The following is a 20,508-nucleotide window of genomic DNA, read 5'->3' as shown; positions in this document are numbered from 1 at the left end:
TTCCTTAAGTAGAGCTAAAAAATATTTCTATTTCGTACGAGGACAAATCATCAAAGAGGAAATTTGAAGTTTGAATTAAGTTCTAATCTTTTCTTTGTTATCCTGCTTGTGGCATTCAGATGTCTTTAAGCATCATCCTGACGCTACTCAAAATTTTTTAAGTGTATCATTCTAGCTATGCAAATGCTATTGATCTCATCGAGATGAGTATTACGAACAAGATTTTGATAGATATGGAGGTATAAAAATTATGACATTTTATGGGTTGTAGCTTCACAAGTTATAGATGTAATGGATTTTATTTCACATGAATCTGAGGTTAGGATAAAAAGTTAAAAATAAAATTGTGAGAAAATATCAAATCTAGACAGATTGGTAATTTTCTAATGTTGCGGCAATCTTGGAGGGTGGCAGATTGACAAAAGTGGTGGGGAATAGTCATAAAGTAGGGTGGCTCATGATGGAGGATGATGGCTAGGGTTTAGGAGCTTTGAATGGATATAAGATTACGATATACTCATACAAAGATAATAATGACCTAATAGGTTATGATAAAAGATGTTGAGATAATAAAAATAGCTAAAGTAAATATCATTCTACTCTTGATAATTATTTCAGGATCACTCCTATATATAGGAGTAGAATAATAGTGGATTGGGTCCACATGCAGATTATCCGCTTTAATTTAAAACTATAGATAATAAACAAATTAGACTAACTCGACTGAACTCGACTGACTCGACCCACGTGATTGGATTATAAAAATCCACCACACTTACAACACCTTGTCCTCAAGATGACTAGTACTTCATGTCCTTGTACTCATATAGTTGATCGTACAAATTAGTGGATTCAGGTTCATCCTCTTCGAGCCCATCACATAGGCTAGCTCACCTTTATGATCGGGGGTAAAATGGTTATCACAATGAAACACAATTCTTTCTTTATACACTCCTTCAAGTCATTAGGTACAAAGTGACACGAGATCTGCTCGCGGTTGGACTAAGCCATTTATGCGGTCACTAGTCACTTGTGAGCTTGGGTCATCTTCCTTCTCTCCTCCTTGCGAATTTGGTTCAACTAATCCAACTCCAACTCCATTAGAACTACTAATGAGAAGGCCTCCTCAGATGTAGGGGGCCTTGCGGCCTTGATCTCTACCTAAATGTCAGCCCTGAGCTACTTTATGGCCGAGTTCAACCAATTGGTGACCCGATTGCAAATTTGTTTAACTCCTCTCGATAAGCTCAAATTGTTGTTGACTAAGTCAGCTTAGTCAACAAGTGGGTTGGGCCAAATTGAGCACAAATCACATCAGCGAAGTCTTGCCAAGACTCGAATGGTTGAGTCCACTTTGCCAACTTGTACCACTTGATCACCATGGCCTATAGGTAAAATGATGTGAGCAAGACCTTCTGGTAGTCGGGTGTGCCATAGTATGTAAAAAACTATCTCGCTAGGTAGGTTTAATCTAGTTGGTCTCCTCCTAAAAGTTTTGGGAAATCGAGCTTGGTGATTCGACCTTAGATCCCAAAATGTGGCCTGTCCTCGCAGGCCAAATGACCTCGTGGTTGATGCTGTCAGCTAATACAGACCTACTGGGTCATTCCACCAGTCACCCTTACGCACATACTCAGGCTCAAGGTCATGCTCATGAGTCCAATATGGATTTGCATGAGATGGTTGAACCGGTTCGTGAAAATTTACCCTATCTTGAAATTCACGCACTTCATCTCCTCCATGCAATTGCCCTAACCTTAACACTAGGGCTAAAATTAGATTTTGGCCTAGGGGTGCTGCCACAGGCCATTGTAGCCTCGATGGCAGTTGGTAGCAGTTGCCATCCATTAGGTCCTCATGGTGGCAAAGCGACAATGAGCGGTGGTGGAAGGCCAAAATTGACTTCAAGCTAGATCTAATGTAGCAACGGATAAAGCACATCACCAATGGGCCCACAGGCCCCTAATGACAACAGATAGGGCCCAACGCCAACTATACAACTATAGCAGGGTTACAGGTAGTGAGCCTTGCTGAAGCCACCCTACCGAAAGGATAGCTTCTCGTGGTGGTAGCTACTAGGTTTGGCCACTAGATAGTCGCTGGCAACTGTGGTGGCCACCATTGGTTGGTAATCAGCCAAGGAAGCAAGTCATGGCTGTCGGTGGTCCTAGATGTGTCAGACCCTCGGCCACCAACCATGGGTTTGCTATAGCAATAATGGCCATTGATAGTGGTCTTTCGATCGATGCTGGCATGAGCAACAACCATGATCTAGGTGCGAGGTCCTATGGAATGGATCAAATATAGTGGTTGGCCCGAGGTAGCTTGGATCACTGTTTGTACAAAAGTAGGGCTTCAATCCCTAGCTTCCACTACGGCTTGGGAAGTTGCTGTCGACCTTTCCGCTAGCGGCTGCTCTAGTTGTAGCTATGGCTGTGTAGTAACCCAAGTAGGATAAAAAAAAAACTACTAGGCACGACGGTGGGGGTGCCATACACCTCCACCGAGCCACGCTACTACACGCCGCAACGATACGTGGAGGTGGGACCCGACCACCGACCACTCCGCCGCCGCCGCGTGACCAGCTCTCTCTATCTCTCTCTCTCTCCATCTAGTGCACCAGTAGTCACCGGCTGCCGAAAAAAGCCGTCGTTGGCCCTTCTATCCACCGGTGAGCCTTTGTCTCTCTCCTTCTCTCTCTCTCTCTCTCGCTCTTTCTCTTTGTTAGTTTCCTCTCGGGACGCCGGAGGTTTGAGCCATCGGCGAGAGGCCGGCTACTGAGTGGCCACCAGCGGTCGTACCCCTCCCCTGTGGCCCAACCCTCTTTCCTTTCTTTCTACTTCCTTTTCTTTTTCTTCTTCTTCTTCTTCTTCTTCTTCTTCTTCTCCTCCTCCTCCTCTTCCTGCTTCTCCTCCTTTCCTTCTTTCCTCCTCTCGGATTGCACCCTACAAGAGGTGCCGGGTGATATATATATATATATATATATATATATATATATATGCATATTATTGATTACTAATTATATTTGTTTATGTTATTAATTATTCAATTAGTTTAGTTAATTTAATATATTTAATTTATATGAATTAAATATAATTATATCATAGTAAATAAATTTAATTATTTCATGTTTAGCAAAATACCTGCAATATAAAGTACTATTTTAATCCTAGGTAGGTAATAGTAATTATTAGGGTTATGTACGTATATTTTTACGTAATTATTTGTAGTAATTTAATTCTTATTTTCTTAATTATTAAAGAGAATAATAGGCAAATAATTATTTTTTAAATATAATATTAAATAATATAATTATGGTTAATAAATAACATAACAAATATAGAAATGAAGAGTACATGATTACAACAAGAAATTATCTTTTAGCTGGGTTAATTTTAATGAATAGAAAGACTGACATTATTTGTTATAAATAATTTCAGATCTATCGAGGCTTGATCGTTGTCGTAGCAACATGAACAAATGGTTGTTTGGTATTTGAAGTGGTGGTGAGTAGTCTTATCCCCTAGGCATCTTTCTCAAATTAAGATATATTATATATTATGTACTTGCATGTTTTGGCCTCAAGTATGATTATATAACTTTATCTAGAGATGATTATAGTCGAGCATATTTCTATCATGTATCTAATTAGGCTGATCTTAGATATGAGTATGATGATAAGTAGAGATGATGAGAGATGATTATATTATTATAATCTTATGTCTAGTTGATATGTAGCATAAGTATGCATGTAATAGATTAGCATGAGTATGCATGTGTTGACTGCATGAACGGAGACTATATTGCATTGTTTTTCTCTTGATTCCTATTCCATCTAAATTCATATTATGCATTGACTTGCTATTGTATTGGATATATACATATAATCTGTTATTTAGAAGGAAAGCATAAAATGTGATTGATATGATAGTTGATAGAAAGCGTGAGGATACCCGAGTGGGCGCGAGGGTTAAGACGCGCTTGGTGGATGATTGATCGCTTGACATAGTCATGATCCTATTGGCCTTATGTCCGAGATCGTTAGTCTGTGTGCGCAGCAGACATTCGGACACATGCCGTTCGCCGAGGCATATGTGGCGAGTTATCCTCACGAGGTTTCTATCAGCTAGAAGGGTGCCCAATCTGGATGGTTTGTTGATACCCTTAGCGGATGGCAGGGTATGATTATATTTGAGATACTCCTTGTGGACGGCAGAGTATGCTCTAAGCCTCCGGGCATGATGTTGAGACCGGTTACTAGGTGTTGACTATGCATAATGGTCTAGTATGATGATGATATATAGAGATGATATTGATGACGGAGGTGTTGAGAACTACATATAATTTTATTCTCATCTGAATACCTGATTATTAAATGGTCAATTTATATCATATATGGTTGCATTTGATATCATAGCATGGTCATAGACGGCATGCATCATGTGTCTTATTTGAAAGAGAATTATGATGATACTATGGCTTAGAGATTTGTTTACTTATTATCGAGGATTATATGCTTTTATCAGTTACGACATGTTACCTACAATTCAATTATATATTATTGAGGTTACATTCATACTCTTATTCATAACATGATGCTCTTTCTAATTCATATTATCTGGTACATGATTTACTCTGTGATTGGCTTCACTGATTCAGGGTAAGGTCTATTCATTGAGCCTTTAGCTCATAACTCTCTTTATTTTCTCCTTTCCAAAAATCCAGGTAAACGAGTGGAGTAGGATACTCCGTTAGAAATCTTACTAGTGGGTGAAGAGTAGTGTGTGGTTAGTGTTATGCACTAGATGAGTTATCTTATTTGATGTATTAGTGGACATCCTTGTCTTATATTCTAGTATGTGACTTTATACTTGTATAATTATGTATATACCACCGTTGTGTATAATATATGTGGTGGTGAAAAGCTCTTGATGATGTGTTATGGCCTGTGTGGGGCCTAAATAGGGTTATCCATGTACTATTGACAGTTAGACATGTTATTCTTAGTTTTAATGTTGTGGATAAATTTATGATGTTGATATAAGTTTATTTGATTGTTAGTAACTAACCAAATAGTCAGATGCCACGCACGTGCTATGTGGGCTCGTGCCATGCATGTGTTTAGGGTTGTGGGTGTTACAGGCTAGGAAGGTCTGCATAAGTGGAGGAAGCTCCACCGTTGCCAAAGGAGGAGTTGAGGCAGTTTGGGCCGCCCTTCCACTTCCCTCACATGTAGACTCCTTTAGGCGATTTCGTTGTAGCCGATTGCATTGGCGACAAGGGATGGTCGTGCTGGGCTAGGAGAATGGTTGCCAAGGCTTGGATCACCTTCTTAATCCTCTCGGAGCTCTCCTTCGATGATTCTCTCAACAAATATACAAACTCTACCAATGCCTTCGCCTATGTAGGTGCTTCATCGCCAACAATTGCTGGTAGTTGTGGTGACACTAGAAAAACTTCCATAGGAACAGATGAGTTTATCATCCATTATTGTTCCAATCTTATTCGTTTTCTTCGATCTCATGTTAACCAGCGGTTGAGTAACGGTGGCTCTAATACCACTATTACGAACTAGATATGGACCGATTTGGAAGTAAAAAAAATGAGATTTTCATGAGTGTAGCCACATGAGTTATGGATCTAATGGTTTTTGTTTCACGTGAATCCAAGATCGGACTAGAAAGTTAAAAATAAAATAGTGAGGGAAGGTTGAATTTGGATAGATTGTTAATTATTTGATATTGTGGTGATCGTCAGAGGGCGGTGGACGGCCAAGGATGGTGGTGGGCAGTTGTAAAGTGGGGTGACTCATGGTGGAGGATTGTGGCTAGGGTTTGAGAACTTTGAATGGGTCTAGGGTTATGATATATTGCTATGAAGATAAAGACGATCTAAAAATAAAGATGAGATAATGAAAATTAGTAAACTCAATATCATTCCACTCTTCATAATTATACTATGAACAATCTTATATATATGTGTAGACTCATAGTGGATTGGGTGTGCATGCAGATTATCCGCTTTAGTTTAAAATTAAAGATAATAAGAAAATTAGACTAACTTGACTAACTTAACCCACGTGGTCGGATCATAAAAATAAGGTTCTAAAATCTATTGCTTAAATCTAAAATATGCTTCAAATGACTTTACTTCTTTACATAATCCAATCTTCCATAAGCTTCATAGATTTGAATCTAGTTTATATAACTCAATTACATGTGATTTTGTCTATATTACAAAAATATTGCACTTACGAAAGCTGTCATTGCATATCAAAAGTTTATGGGTTAAAGACATTTTACCCTCCTATACTTGCCGAAAATTATTTTACCTTCCTATAATTCAAAAAGTGTTTAACAAGTCCATATACTTGCAACTAAAGTAAGACTATTAAATTTTCCGTCTAACTTAACTGCCTGCCCAAATAATTTTTAGAATTAGTTTTTCCCTCAATTTTCTTGCATTTTTTGGACCAAAATACCCTCGTCTTCTTCTTTAACCCAAAAATGACAATAATGAAAAAAATCCCTCTTCTTTCTCACCTCTCTCCACTATCCACTCTTCTAACCTCCTTTCTCCTTCCTCCTTCCTCCTTCCTCCCTCCCACTAGAGGTAGAGGAGTATGATGGAGAGCGAGGAGAGCGAGCGTCGCATAATTTTTGGTGAGGGTGGGGTGGTGGTGGTATAGAGAACAAGAGGTGCTGAAGTGAGAGGTGATTTAGAGGTATTTTGATAATTTAGGTATTTTTAGTTAAGTTGCATTGAAAAGTTAACAATCTCACTTTAGTCATGAGTATAAAGACTAGATATAAAGTGATTCTACATATAAGTATAATGGTGTAAAATGTATTTAACCCAAAGTATATTTGCATGTGTCATAAGTTGGTTAAACTTCTATTTTCAATATTATGTTGACCTATGTAAATTTCCACTGCATGTTTGAAACTTTTCAAGAAATTAGATCTTAGATCATGCATCTAAAGATAAGTACCAGAATTCGCATTGCATATGATAAATTTGATATTCTTGACCTAAATCTAATACATTTTTAATTTGAGAGAGTTATCTTTGATCAATCTAAAATATATGTATCATATTGTTTCCAAGCAAAGTTCTCTCTCATAAGCTTTTCTTGTTGATTGGTGACATATTATGAACCAAATCTGAACCGATTTTGACATGAAAAATTTATAAAAAGTAGGGTAGCTCATGGAGGAAGATGGTGGCTAAGGTTTGAAATCTTGGTGGGGTTCTATGTTTATTATCTACTCCTATAAAACTAAGGACAATCTGATAGCTACGATAAAACAGTAAATGCACGATAATAAAATAACTAAACTCAATCATTCCACACATGATAATTGTCCCATAATCACTCCTATTTATAGGAGTAGAATCATAGTGGATCGGGTCTAATTCACCCTATTAAACTTACATCCACTTTATTTAAAATATAAAGCAATAAACAAATCTAACTAAATCAATTCAACTCGACTTGACTCAACTAGCTTAACCGAAGTGACTGGATTGTATCATGACAAAAGGAGAGATTTTAGTGGTTTGGTTTGCTGGGTTTGTCGAGTTTCAATCTAAATTTCAATCCTCTAATCATTACAAATGCTTTGTCAAAAAATTTCTAAGGCTTCAAAGCTTCAAATCTTTTCAATCAATGTTTCCCCTTTGACTTAGGGTTATTTGGCAAAATATATATATGTAGAGGAAAGACAAAAAAAACTAATTTAAGTGGGAATGAAGTTGTTCAATTTGTGCTCGATCATTTGAATGCCTGATGGTCCATTCAAACACTTGCATGGATAGTTGAACATAGAGTAGCTATTCTAGTGACGTGGGTATTTTTTCATACTACTCTAATTGTTATGACACTGTTTGAGGATTAATGACTTTAAAATTGTTCGAACAATTTGACTTAAAATCATTTGAAACTTAAAAATATTCCATTTATATATTTAAATTTTGACTTCAAAATTAATCTTCTACTTCAATATTTTTTATCAACATCTCATAATTTATCATAACTTATGCATATGCTCATACATAAAATTTAAACATGTTACTTGAATAAAATTCTGTTTTGAAACATAATTTGTGAATTATATGAGTACAAGTAAAACTTTACATGCTTGATTTCTAGTTTCTTGCACTTATTGTGTTCAATCAATTTTCAGGTGCATAGGATTCTTGTAGCATAGTAGTCAAGGGTTTAGTAGAGAACATTGAAATTTTAGGTTCTTGGAGGCATGGATTGAAAGGAATTGTATCATTGATATGTATGTCTCAAGTGCTAAGGAGATAGGTCGGACAACCTCAAAGTTCATCGAGGGTATCAAACACAGGAGGCAACAAATCATAGGGAGGTTGACCAAAGAGATTACTAATCAAGTGATTGATTTGATTGTGGAAAGATTACGTGATCTTTCACCTCTTATTTACAGAAGTTTCCATGTAAAACATCCTATGCATCGTTTGTCTATCTATTTTTTATATTGATTGTTTTCAGAGTTAACACCTAAAATCATTAGGTTATCTTAGGAAAAAAAAACTCATTTCCTAGATTAAGTTTTGTTGTCTAGATAAACAACCCAAGAGGGGGGGCTAAATTGGAATTTCATACTAAAAACATAGATAAAGAAAATATAAGTAAAATTACGAGGGAGATATAGAAAACAAGACTGATTAGAAAAATGAGAAATAGAAAGTCAAAACCAAATCAAACTAAGAAGTCAAAAACCAATTTTGAATTGTAGAAAATCGAACGACATTAGATTTAAGAAAATTGAATAAGAATTAACTTGAAAATCAAAACAAAATAGGATATGGAAATCCGAATATGACTCTAACACTGAGAATTGAATTCGAATCGAAACATGAAAACGATGTAAGAGAAGGAAATAAAAAAGCACGACAAACACATTACCATGATTTTTTTAACATAAAAATCTCTCTTGCATAGAGACAAAAAAATCTATAGATCTAATCAATATTTTGGATCAATATATTCCATATTTAAATATAGATGCAATATTCACTTGGAACCACTCTCACCATGGTTCGAACGGTCTCATTGATTGAAGTCTTTCTTTCGCTTGAACTCCATGCGTCGATGAAATACTTAGGGAAATAGATTTCTCCTCATTGATTGGAATAAATACAATATGGATCAAACTTAGTAAGCGATAGATGTGCTCACTGTCTTTAAAGCCCTTCTATTACTTGAAAATATCATAGTTGAACTCCACGAAATGAACACACGAAAGCTCTCTTGAACTTAGTTGAAAGTAAGCTACTTGAGAAAAGTAGAACTCTTAAACTCTTAAACTTTGATCTCCCTTTAGTTCTCTATTTTAACTTCACCTTTAATGCACCTTTTATAAGTATATTAGAATGTCCTTGACTCATTCAAGGAGAATCTTAAAAGGAAACACCAAGTTGGAAATAAATTTAGCCTTCCTATTTCTAATTAGACCTCTTTGTAGACTCATACCTCCTAATTGTCACGCCCTCTATGTGAAATAAAGCGAGCTGGATATTCTAGTGATTGAGCGTGGTATGGTACGTAAAAAAATTACTTCGCTAGGTAGGCCTAGTCTAGCAAGTCTCTAGAGAGTTTTGAGAAATCAAGCATGATGGTTTGAGCTTGAATTTTCAAATGTGCTCTAATATAGCAATGCGGCCGGCCTCGTGGTAGATGCTGGTCGTGTGGGTCATGAGCTGATTGGTCTAGGATGTCGAGCTGGGGCTGGATGCAGGTCTGAGAGTCATCCTCACGCTCATACTCTGGCCTCAAGTCATGCTCATGAGTCCAAAACTTAGCCAATGAAGTGGTCAAATTAGTGCAACCCTACTTGGTTATTCCACCAATCATCCTCAACCTCGTACTCAAGCCCTAAGTCATGCTCATGAGTCCAGAACTGAGTCATGTCAGATGGTCAACCTTCCTCAGAATTTGTGCACTTTATCTCCTCCATAGAATTCCTAAGGTTAAAAAATTTGCTTTGGCCTAGGGGCGCCACCATAGGTCGCTATAGTCTCGATGGCAACTGGCAAGTTACTAGCTAGTGGCAATCATCGTCCAATAGGTCCTCGCAACAATAGAGAGGCGATAGGCAACATTGGAAGCCAAAAATTGAGCTTGGGCTCGATCTACTATAGTAGCAACCATGGCAGGTCATCGATGGGTCCACTAGCCCATGGTGGCTATGGATGGTTTAAGTTGTGTAGTATTACAGCGAGCATAGCCATCCGGTTCAGCCATGCGACTACTGGTGGATGAAGTGGCAATAATTGGATGGTAATCAGCTTGAGAGACTAGCCATGGCCGCAAAAGGGCTAGACTCGAGCCCACTAATCATAGGTTCATTGTAGTGCAGAGGTCGTCGATGGCAATCTTTCGGCTAGCATCGGTGTGAATTGTGGCCATGGCTCGAGTCCGGACAAACCAAGGAATAAACTAGTAGAGATGGCTTGGATCGAGGGGGCCTAGATAGCCGCTAGTGGAAAAGTAGGGTTTCAAGTAATGTTTTCTACCGCAACTTGGGAAGATGACATTAAGGTCATCGCTAGGGTTGCTCTAGCATCACTACTATGGCGAGGGAGGTTTATAGAGGTGGTAAGGGCTCCACCGCGACCAAAGAAGAGGTTTTGGCTACGATTTTGGGCTCTCTCTGTCTCCCTCATTGATTGAAGGTGGTGATCATGAAGGAGGCGGTGGGTGATGGTGCTAGGTTGGGAGAGCCTTTGTCAAGGCTTGGATCATCTCATCGAACCTCTCGATATTCTCCTTGGCAGATCTTGCGGCTTCCTCTATGGATTCGAGTATTGCCCTAGCCCACACAGATGGTTCATCAAAGGTGGTGGCTGGTGGTGCTAGAGGAGCTTCTATAGAGTTGGAGATGAGTTCTTGGTCCTCCATGACAATGATCTCTCTTTGGTTAACTTTGGATCATGTGTTCACCATCAACCGAGGAATGGAGCCCTTAAACCATTATTATGAAGTAGATCTAGACTGATCTGTTCATGAGAACATTCTGATATTATTATAGGTGGTAGCCTCACAATTCTCGGATCTAATGACTTTAGAATAAAGTGATTTTGTGGTCAGGATAAAAAATTATGAAGGAAAAAAATAAACAATGGTCGAAAGTAGACAAAAATAAAAATATCGATGTTGCGACGGTCGTCGGAGGGTGGCAGATGGTTATGGGATGGTCGAGGTCAACCATAAGGCTGGGTGGATTATGGAGGTAGATGGTGGCTAAGGTTTGAAAGTAGGATTAAGATTGCTAGATTAGATCTTCGCCTTAAAAAGTAAATGACTATGATTAATGGTAAAAGTAAGATAATAAAATTAACTTAAATCAATATTTACTCCCTAATAATGAATAACCTATGATCATCATATTTATAGGAGTAGAGCCATAGTTGGTAGGGCATACATACACGAATTTAACTTAAGTCGACTCAATTCAACCTAATTGACTCGACTCTTGTGGTCGGATCGTAACACATAAAGATGTCTTAAAACATAGTGTCTAAATGAGTTTAACACTACCACAAATGATTAGTATCAAGTTTCGTGACGAAATTATTGACATATTGATTTTATCTAGTCTACTGGATAGTTGGGATAGTCTAGTTATGATAGTCAATAACTCATCAGGATCAAGCACTTTAAAGTTTGATGATGTAGTGGGAGTTCATAACAATAAAAAGTCCAAAAGGAAAAGTATCTTTCCAACAAAAGATAGAGGGCAATCCATGAAAAAAATGATAATGGCAGAAGATGATCAAAATCAAGGAAGAGTAGTTCAAGATCTCCGCAAGGTTGTTGGAATTGTGGCAAGAAAGGGCACATCAAACATAACTTTAGGGACAAGGGTGGAGAACAATAGTCATAAAAAGGGTTCAATAATCTTTCTAACAAATCCTTTTCAAATAATGACATTCTTATTCTTTCTTGTGATAATCAAGATGAATCTTGGATTTTAGATTAAGATGCATCCTTTTATATTACGTTGAACATAGAATTGCTTCCTAACTTTGTATAGGAAAAGTTTGGAAAGGTAATCTCAGTGATGATGAACCATGTGACATCAGTTGAAAAGGAGATGCGCAAGATAAGACAATTAATAGGTTAGGGCTAAACTTGAAGGATGTGAAATATGTGCCTAAATTGATTAGAAATCTGATTTCTGTCAATTAGTTATTGGACGTCACAATATTCACTAATGACTCATAGAAGATCACGAGAGGAAGTTTGGTCATAGCCTGAGGCAAGCGTGAAAGAATCCTATAGACGATATTTAATAGCAATGCAAATGCAGTGGTGTCATTCGGAGATGACATTATGGCATCAGAGGCTTAGGCACATGAGTGAGAAAGGTATGAATGTGATGATTTCAAAAGAAAAGCTAGATGATCTCAATTTAGTGAACATGTATTTCTGTGAAGATTGCATCTTTGGAAAGCAGAAAAAAAAAAGTTAGTTTACAAAAGTTAAAAGTAGATAAAAGGCTGGAAAACTGAATTTGTTCATGATGATGTTTGGGGACCAACACAAGTATCTTTCCTTAATGGCTCTCTTTATTATATTACTTTCATAGATGATTCAATTAGAAAGCTTTGAGTTTGTTTCTTAAAATATAAGTCTGGCATGTTAGAAGTGTTTAGCAAATAAAAAGCTTTATTAAAAATGAGAAAGGGCTAAAATTAAAATGTTTGATATTACAATAGAGGTAAACACTACAACAAAGAGTTGGAATAGTTTTACGCAAATAATAAAATAAGGAGGGAAAAGATTGTTCTAGAAATACAACAAAAGAATGGTGTTGCAAAGCGTAAGAATAGAACACTTGTAGAATGTCTTAGGAGCATGAGGATAGGTGTTGTATTACCAAAGCAATTCTAAGCGAATGCGGTGAGTATAGTGGCCTACCTTAACGATAGAGAACCATCAATTACACTGAGATGTGAACTACCAGATGAAGTTCAGACAAGAAAGAAAGTAAACTTGTTACATTAGATTTGATGCTAATAACTTTCGACATTGTCTTTGGGATTATGAGAGACGTAAAATATTAGACGCAAGGATATGATATTCAATGAAAAGAACTATACAAGTACATGAAGGATAAGGAAACCTATACAAAGATAAATTGTGTAGAGCTTAAAGAAATATTTATTAAAAATGTTTTAGGATAGTAGAACAAGAATGTGATAAAATTAGAGATAACACTCACTATGATTAGGAGATCAAGTAGGATTTCTATTACACCAACTTGTTATTCTACGTCCCTTTCTTATTTATTATTAACTGATAATTGTGAACCATAATGTCTTGATGAAGCATCAGAGGTTGACAACAAGGTTAAATGGAAGCATGCTATGGATAATGACATGAACTCTTTGAAGGTAAATCAAACATGAGATCTAGTTTAGCTATTAAAGAAAGAGGGCCAACAAAATAAGTGAGTGAATAGATTGAAAATGTAATATAATGACTCTAAGAGATATAAAGTCAGATTAGTGATGAAAGGTTTCAAACAGAAGGTAGGTATTGATTTTACAAAGAAGTTCTCACCTATAATGAAATTATCTATTATCACGACTATGCTAAGTAATGTGGCTATAGAGTACCTACACCTAGAGCAGTTAGATGTGGAGACAGTTTTTCATCATGGATATTTGGCAGAGGACATCTACATAATGAAGTTATAGAGATATGTGGAAATATAATTTAAGAGGCTTGTATGTAAACTCAAGAAAAATTTATATGGACTGAAATAAGCGACAATAGTATAAAATGTTTGACAATTTTATAGTACAACATCGGTATAATCATTGCAACACAGTTCATTGTTACTACTTTAAAGAGTTTGAAAATTCATATTCAATTTTACTTTTATATGTGGATGACATGTCAATTGCAAGTTCTAACATAAATAAGATCAAAAAATTTCAAAAATAAATTGTCTTAGGTTTTTTCTATGAATGATTTAGGTGCAACTAAGCAAATCCTTAGAATGCGGATTAAAAGAGATAAAAAAAGGACAACTCATGATGCTATCCTAGAAACATTCGCAAGGTGTTGAAGAGGTTTAATTTAAATAATGTTAAATCAGTTATCACAGCTCTTGCAAACTGAGAAGACATAGAATGAGAATTTTGAAAGGGTAAAGATGGTGAAAGTTTCATACTTCTCAGAGATTGGGAAACTTGATGTATGCTATGCTATGGATAATACTAGACATTGCACATATAGTGGGAGTTACTAGCAAGTACATGGGAAATTTAGGTAAAGAACATAAAAGTTGGTTTGCAGATGTCTACATGACTTAAAAAATGTCTACATTGCATAGGTAAAGAACATAAAAGTTGGTACTTGGATGATCTCATGGCATTAAAGATGTATGGAGGTTCCAAAATCAAGCTAAATGGTTTCATTGACTCGGACTTTGAAAGAGATTACAACAAAAGGAAGAGTACCAATTGGTATATATTTATCCTAGGTAGTGTAGCAATTTCTTCTATTTCAAGGTTTTAAAAGATTATTATTTTATTAATAACAAAGACATAGTATGTTGTAGCTTCAAAAGTAAGCAAAGAGATGATATTGTCGAAGGAGTTGGGAATGGAGTAGCAAGATCATAGTTTGTACATTGACCAGTTAGAGCATGATACACCTTGTAAAGAATTTAGTATTTCATTCAAGAATAAAGCATATTGATGTCAAGAATCATTTATACAACATCTGGGCAATAGAATCTTGAAATTAGTGAGATTCATACAAGTCAAAATTCATATGACATATTAACAAAGTACGTCATCAAAAAGAAGCTGAAGATGAACTCAGCTTTATTAGTCTTCTAGGTTGAAGATAGTATTAAGATCTTACCGGTGGTCGAGCCTAAGTACCTATTGAGGACCCATTTTGAAAGTAAAATTTGTCCCCCTCCCAAGAACGAAGTGTCATAACAGCATTACAATGGGTTTCAGATGACTTTTTAGTGTGATCTCTTTAGACCTAGCCCTCGTGAACCATATAAATTCCATATCTCCTTGCTTATTTTGTTTACATATTTTTTCTAGCATTCCGCATTTTGTCTCCCAACACAATATGAAATTATTAAAATCTTAGGGCTAAGTAAATTTAACTTTGAAAAGTAATTAATGTTGAGGCTAGGCTCGTGCGTAAATCTCTAACCCCCTGTCCAACTTTACAATATATACATACAACAATGAAGCAAACCCTAAACACCAAACTCTAGACACAGCAGCTCTGCATATTTTCATACATCTAACCAAAAAAAAAAACGAAGAGATATTATCTGCTTACTTTTCAACATTTATAATTATGCATGCTCATAAAATACCAATATAATAGAATTATACTTGAGAATCAGCTCACGTACTCGGTGACATCCCAAGCTTAGCAGGGTATGAGAGAGCTAAAAATAATTATCACAAAAGAGAAGCCCGAAAACATTCTGCAAAGATTTTTAAAAAATAAAACAGAACATATTATGCAAGTTTTTTTTTTCTTTTTCCCTTTTTTACCAAAGCATGGACGCCAGCAGCACTATCAATGACAGAAACAATAAAAAAAAATTAAAAAAAAAGGAAGGGAAAACCTCACCCAGTAGTAATCAATGAGTCACATTACAGTCGCACTGAATTGCAACAGCTCCATAATCACATAAAGGAGAGTGGTAATGGAGACGGGAAGCACTATCCTGATATGTGGGCACATATCCAATCGCAGAATATCACTGACCATCTGATACTTTTTCTATTTAAGAGCAGCCTTTGACAACAATTCTTTAACCACCTCAATTAAAGCATTTCTACTTGAATTCAAGGTTCGGCTTTAATGGCTCCGAGTTCCATTATCGCCCATGTCCTCAAGCTCTCCATGCTGTTATTACTTGCCGCCTGGGTCTGCATCTGGGTTCTCAAGCCAACACACTTGTGGAAAAGATCATGGCACCTAGCTGAAGATTGGGCAGCTACTACATTTCTTGGAGACTATGGTATTAATCAAATGAAGAACTAACTTAAATCTTGTATGTGACTTTACCTTAATTTCGTTATTTCTTTTCCCATAATCCTTGTAATATTTGATTCAGGCATCAACGTGGTAGTGTTCTGTTTCCCGATATTAGCTGTGGCTGCTCTCGGATACATATATCTGGATCTATGTGAAAAGTTAGGGAAACTGAGGTTCGCAGCTGCTTCTGCCTGTGAACTCGAAAGATTATTTTTTTCCAGTTTTGTAGTAATTAAGATGCATAGAATTTTTCCCAGAAGGATGAGGACAAGTATGCCGAGCAGCTTCTCGAGTCCAATCATTGTGAGCAGTTCTATAGGTATTGTATCATTTGGTGAGCTTCTTACCGCTGCTCTGTTGATAGTTTTCTTGATCTGGACGTACTACTGGAATGTCGCTAGCGACTTCAAGAAGATGACACCCTATGCCTCTCTGCGGTTGAACAGGTGGTTATGAAACTTTCTTCACGGCTAATTCGTATCGCATATAGTTTGACACACAGTCTATTGTTGGCCATGAACGTTTGAAGCTTCCTTTCCTTCTCAGATGGCAATTAAGGATGATGCATATGGGAGTTCGTATAGGCTCTCTAAGTGAAGTTTGCCTTGCACTGCTACTTCTCCCGATTCTAAGAGGGATGGCAGTATTTAGGATTCTCGGGGTTCAGTTCGAGTCTGCAGTTCGATATCATATCTGGATCGGCAACGGATTGGCATTATTCGCTGCTTTACATGGCATTAGCATCATGTTCATATGGGTCGTCAAGAAGAGTTTTCTCAAGGAGGTATGAAATCATTGCATCAATCCTTCGTTTTCATTTAAGAAAAATCTTGAGATGTTCTAATCATCGATCCGTAGCGTTTCAACTCCCAGCCGTTGCCACTTGCTGTAATGTTCTCTATAAAGCGATAGACTCCAATAGCTACAAGCCAACCACGTAAGATTCACCTGCCAACACTAACTCATTATTCCGATTGATAGAGGATGAATCCCACCACAGCCTCGATCTTATCTTTATTCAACGACATCCATCAGCCATTTCTCATTAGAACTAACGCAATCTTAAATGTTTGGTAGTACATATTATGGCAAACAGTGATATTTAAGTATAACATCTTGGATTTTGCACACCAGAGTTTCCAAAGAAAATTTTTAGTTCTTGGAAAAGAGTAGCAATAAAGGAAAGCAGTCGATTAATGAAATAACTCATCAACAGAACAAATGAAAGAGGAAGCAGTAGAGCGGCTATGGTTTGCCTAGTGCTGCTATTGTTCCTACTACCAACTTGCCACATCAAATTTGAGCTTTGAAACCAAATCTTAATCAAAAGAGAAGAGCCGAATCAAACAAAAAAAGTCCCATATTTCAATCAAATAAGGATTTGAAACAAAAGAGAGTAACTATATATGTATATATATATATATATATATATATATATATATATATATATAAGAGAACATATATAGATATATTATCTTTATATTAAATCTTTGGAAAAGAATAGTTTGCAAATACCGAGTGTTGCAAATAAAGAAGATTTTGTTGTGCTTAAAGCAACTAATGCTGATCGTTTTCATGGGCAGTTAATGAAGTGGCCAAAGACAGGGCGTGTCAATATCGCTGGAGCAGCTGCTCTAGCAACATTATTCGCCATCTGGATCACATCTCTTCCTTGGATGAGAAGGAGAAAGTTCCAAACTTTCTTCTTGGCCCATCATTTGTACACACTCTTCATCCTATTCTTCTTGTTGCATGCTGGGGATCAGCATTTCTATCTGGTGTTTTCTGGTGTTCTTCTATTTTCCCTTGACAAAATTCTGCGTATAATACAATCAAGGAAAGAAAAATGCCTAATTTCTGCCCGGATACTACCCTGCAAAGCAGTACAACTCACTCTTCCTAAGCATCCAAGTAAGTTGCAGAGCAAGTATCTGAAGTATTCATATTGTTCCTCCATTCTTATTTGGATATTTTATCTAATAAACTCTTTGGCAGGCATGAAGTACACTCCAACAAGTATGATCTTTATGAAGATACCAAGTATATCAAATCTTCAGTGGCATCCTTTTACCATAACTTCGAGCTGTAACAGAGATGATGATAGGTTATCAGTCATAGTTAAATGCCAAGGACAGTGGACTGAAGCACTATATAGTAAGGTACAATCAGGCCAAGTGATGAATCTATCAGTTGCAATCGATGGGCCATATGGACCCATCGATTTTCCCCACCGAAGGTACTGTTCTTAAAATGTTCAAATGTTCTTTAGTACAACATCTCTTCGTATATAAGTGGTGAAGAAGTTTTCCCCCTGTTCTTGTTCATATATAGAACTAGAGTAACAAATTTGTTTCCACTCGCAATTATTTAAGGATGCCCTTTCATGAAGCAGGTATTCCAACTTGGTTTTGGTTGCCGGAGGATCAGGTATTACTCCTTTCCTGAGCATTCTCCACGATATTGCTTCGACGAGGGGTAATACGAAGAGGCGTACAAAGATTTTACTGATATACAGCGTGAAGAGGATACAAGACCTCAGCATGTTAACGCCAATTACTCCACTATTACTTAACCAGCCTGGTGAGCTTGAAAATTTGAAACTAAGGATCTTTATAACACAAGAAGAGGGATCTGCTAGTGAAGCATATGCAATATTGCATGATATGTCTAATGTGACAACAGTCGCGATGGATCGAAAGTCCCATGGAGATCCTTTAGTGAGGGAAGATGGACTCCTATGGAGAGCTACAATAACTGTTCTATCCTTTCTTATTTTTCTTGCTTCACTTGTATTTCTGAGCCATGTTATCCTCCATCATGGGAAGAAGTCCTCAAGAAGGAAAACTCCTTCATGGATTAATGACATCTTACTCGTTGGTTCTTTTGTGATTTCTACAAGCTGTTGCACTTTGGCTACTGTTCTTTCAATTTGGAAGCAGTCACCTGAGGGTACCAGGGAAGTTCATCAGAAATTTGCCAAAGACAATGAACCACAACAGACGAAAGCCCTGAAGAGCTCATTCGAAGGACATGAAATAAACTTTGGAAAAAGGCCTAAGATTGCAGGTAAAATTTCTTGAATAGCAAGTTAGTTTGTTCAGTGATTACTTTCATTTAAACATCAACTGAAAGTTATACATGCTCAATGAAAGCCTCAGAGGAGAAATTTATAATATGATGCTCAATTAATGTGCAGAGTTACTCTCGGATTCATCCATTGGAACAGGAGAATCACAAGTAGGAGTATTTGTTTGTGGTCCGTATTCAATGCAGGAGTCAGTTGCATCATTCTGCAGAACATACTCTTGTAACTTAAAAGATGCTGAGAGGCAGAAATCTGCCTTCATTTACCACTCATTCAACTTCTCACTGTGATATATAGATATCCTATATGTACTGCAATCAGGACAATTTAGAAATTTATGCAAGATGATGTGATGAAGAGATGGTTGAGCAAGAAAGTAGAAGTGTGTTACTGTCCAAGCATTACTAGGAATTTACAAGAACAAGGTGTGTTCTCTAGTACAGGAGAATTCATTTATTACAGGCTCTGGAAGGCAAAATGTATTCAAAGTTCTCCTGTTTCTGAATGTAATACGAATATATTGATAGTGTGAGTACTCTATGAAGTTATTAGAATGAAATTTTGTCATTTGTGATAGATGTAGTTTAGCAGAGCCCTTGTTGGGGCTTTTTGTGAGTGAAACATAATCTCTAAATTATACCTCATTGGTAGTTTCTTATCATTCTTGCCATAGATGTATACTTCAATACCGCTCTAAAATATATATATTCTTATCGATTTTGATGCCCAATATTAGTTCTACCCCCACATTACATCAAAAAAAAAAAACAAAATCAGTCCTTTAAGAAGATTACTTGTATTGCACATTCTTTTCTTCCATTTAGAATCTCTCTTAAGCTTTAAAGATGATAGATTTTATTAGGTCTTAATTATAAAAGTTATCACTTAAGACTATGTTTAATTTAAATTTGACTCTTTATCTATATAGGAGATAGAGTTGAACGTAATTTTGATTATCTATCTCTATATGATATCAAATTTTAGATTTAGAAAGAATAAATGCGCAAATAAAGATTTTTCTAAATAAGATATTTTTAGAAGAGTATACATGTAAATATCAATTTTAGAATGATATATATGTAAAGAAGATATCTTGAAAAGTTATAAATACAAATAAGAAATTTGTAGAAAGATATACCAAAAAATATACTATTTTTATAAAATGGTCTTTGCCTTTGTACCGTCTAAGATTAGTGACCAGCCAGTCCTGGTTCGTTCCAATAAATTTTTGTTTTCTAACTTTCATAGAGGTTAGATTGTGGTCCATGTCTCATGGCCACCTTCTTGTCATCATAGCGGCTTCCTCGTCCAGCACCACAATTATCGTCATCGGAATCGTCGTTGGGATCTCTTAAGCCAC

At 36.6% G+C, this 20,508-nt stretch overlaps 1 protein-coding gene across 1 annotated transcript; it reads left to right on the top strand.

Annotated features, from left to right (window-relative positions):
* Nucleotides 1–15,833: 15,833 nt before the first annotated feature.
* On the top strand, nt 15,834–19,707 carry LOC140798323 (ferric reduction oxidase 8, mitochondrial). The gene is made up of 8 exons (XM_073152140.1): nt 15,834–16,046; nt 16,143–16,236; nt 16,321–16,509; nt 16,610–16,847; nt 17,647–17,974; nt 18,059–18,299; nt 18,456–19,129; nt 19,260–19,707. Exons 1-8 carry the CDS (start codon nt 15,887–15,889, stop codon nt 19,436–19,438), a joined length of 2,103 nt encoding a protein of 700 aa, XP_073008241.1. The 5' UTR covers nt 15,834–15,886; the 3' UTR covers nt 19,439–19,707.
* Nucleotides 19,708–20,508: the final 801 nt, after the last annotated feature.

Source organism: Typha latifolia, chromosome 11 (assembly GCF_019914945.1).
Source record: "Typha latifolia isolate L0001 chromosome 11, TyphaL0001v2, whole genome shotgun sequence".
Classification (NCBI taxonomy): domain Eukaryota; kingdom Viridiplantae; phylum Streptophyta; class Magnoliopsida; order Poales; family Typhaceae; genus Typha; species Typha latifolia.
Note: the sequence above shows the minus strand (reverse complement) of the source record. Positions and strands in the feature narration are given on the sequence as shown.

Bases quoted from the DNA above. Each gene is read 5' to 3' on its own strand.
- LOC140798323 (XM_073152140.1), top strand. From the start codon at position 15,887: ATGGCTCCGAGTTCCATTATCGCCCATGTCCTCAAGCTCTCCATGCTG. The intron at 16,047-16,142 runs GTATTAATCAAA...TATTTGATTCAG, and splicing joins TACATTTCTTGGAGACTATG to GCATCAACGTGGTAGTGTTC. The intron at 18,300-18,455 runs GTACTGTTCTTA...TTCATGAAGCAG, and splicing joins ATCGATTTTCCCCACCGAAG to GTATTCCAACTTGGTTTTGG.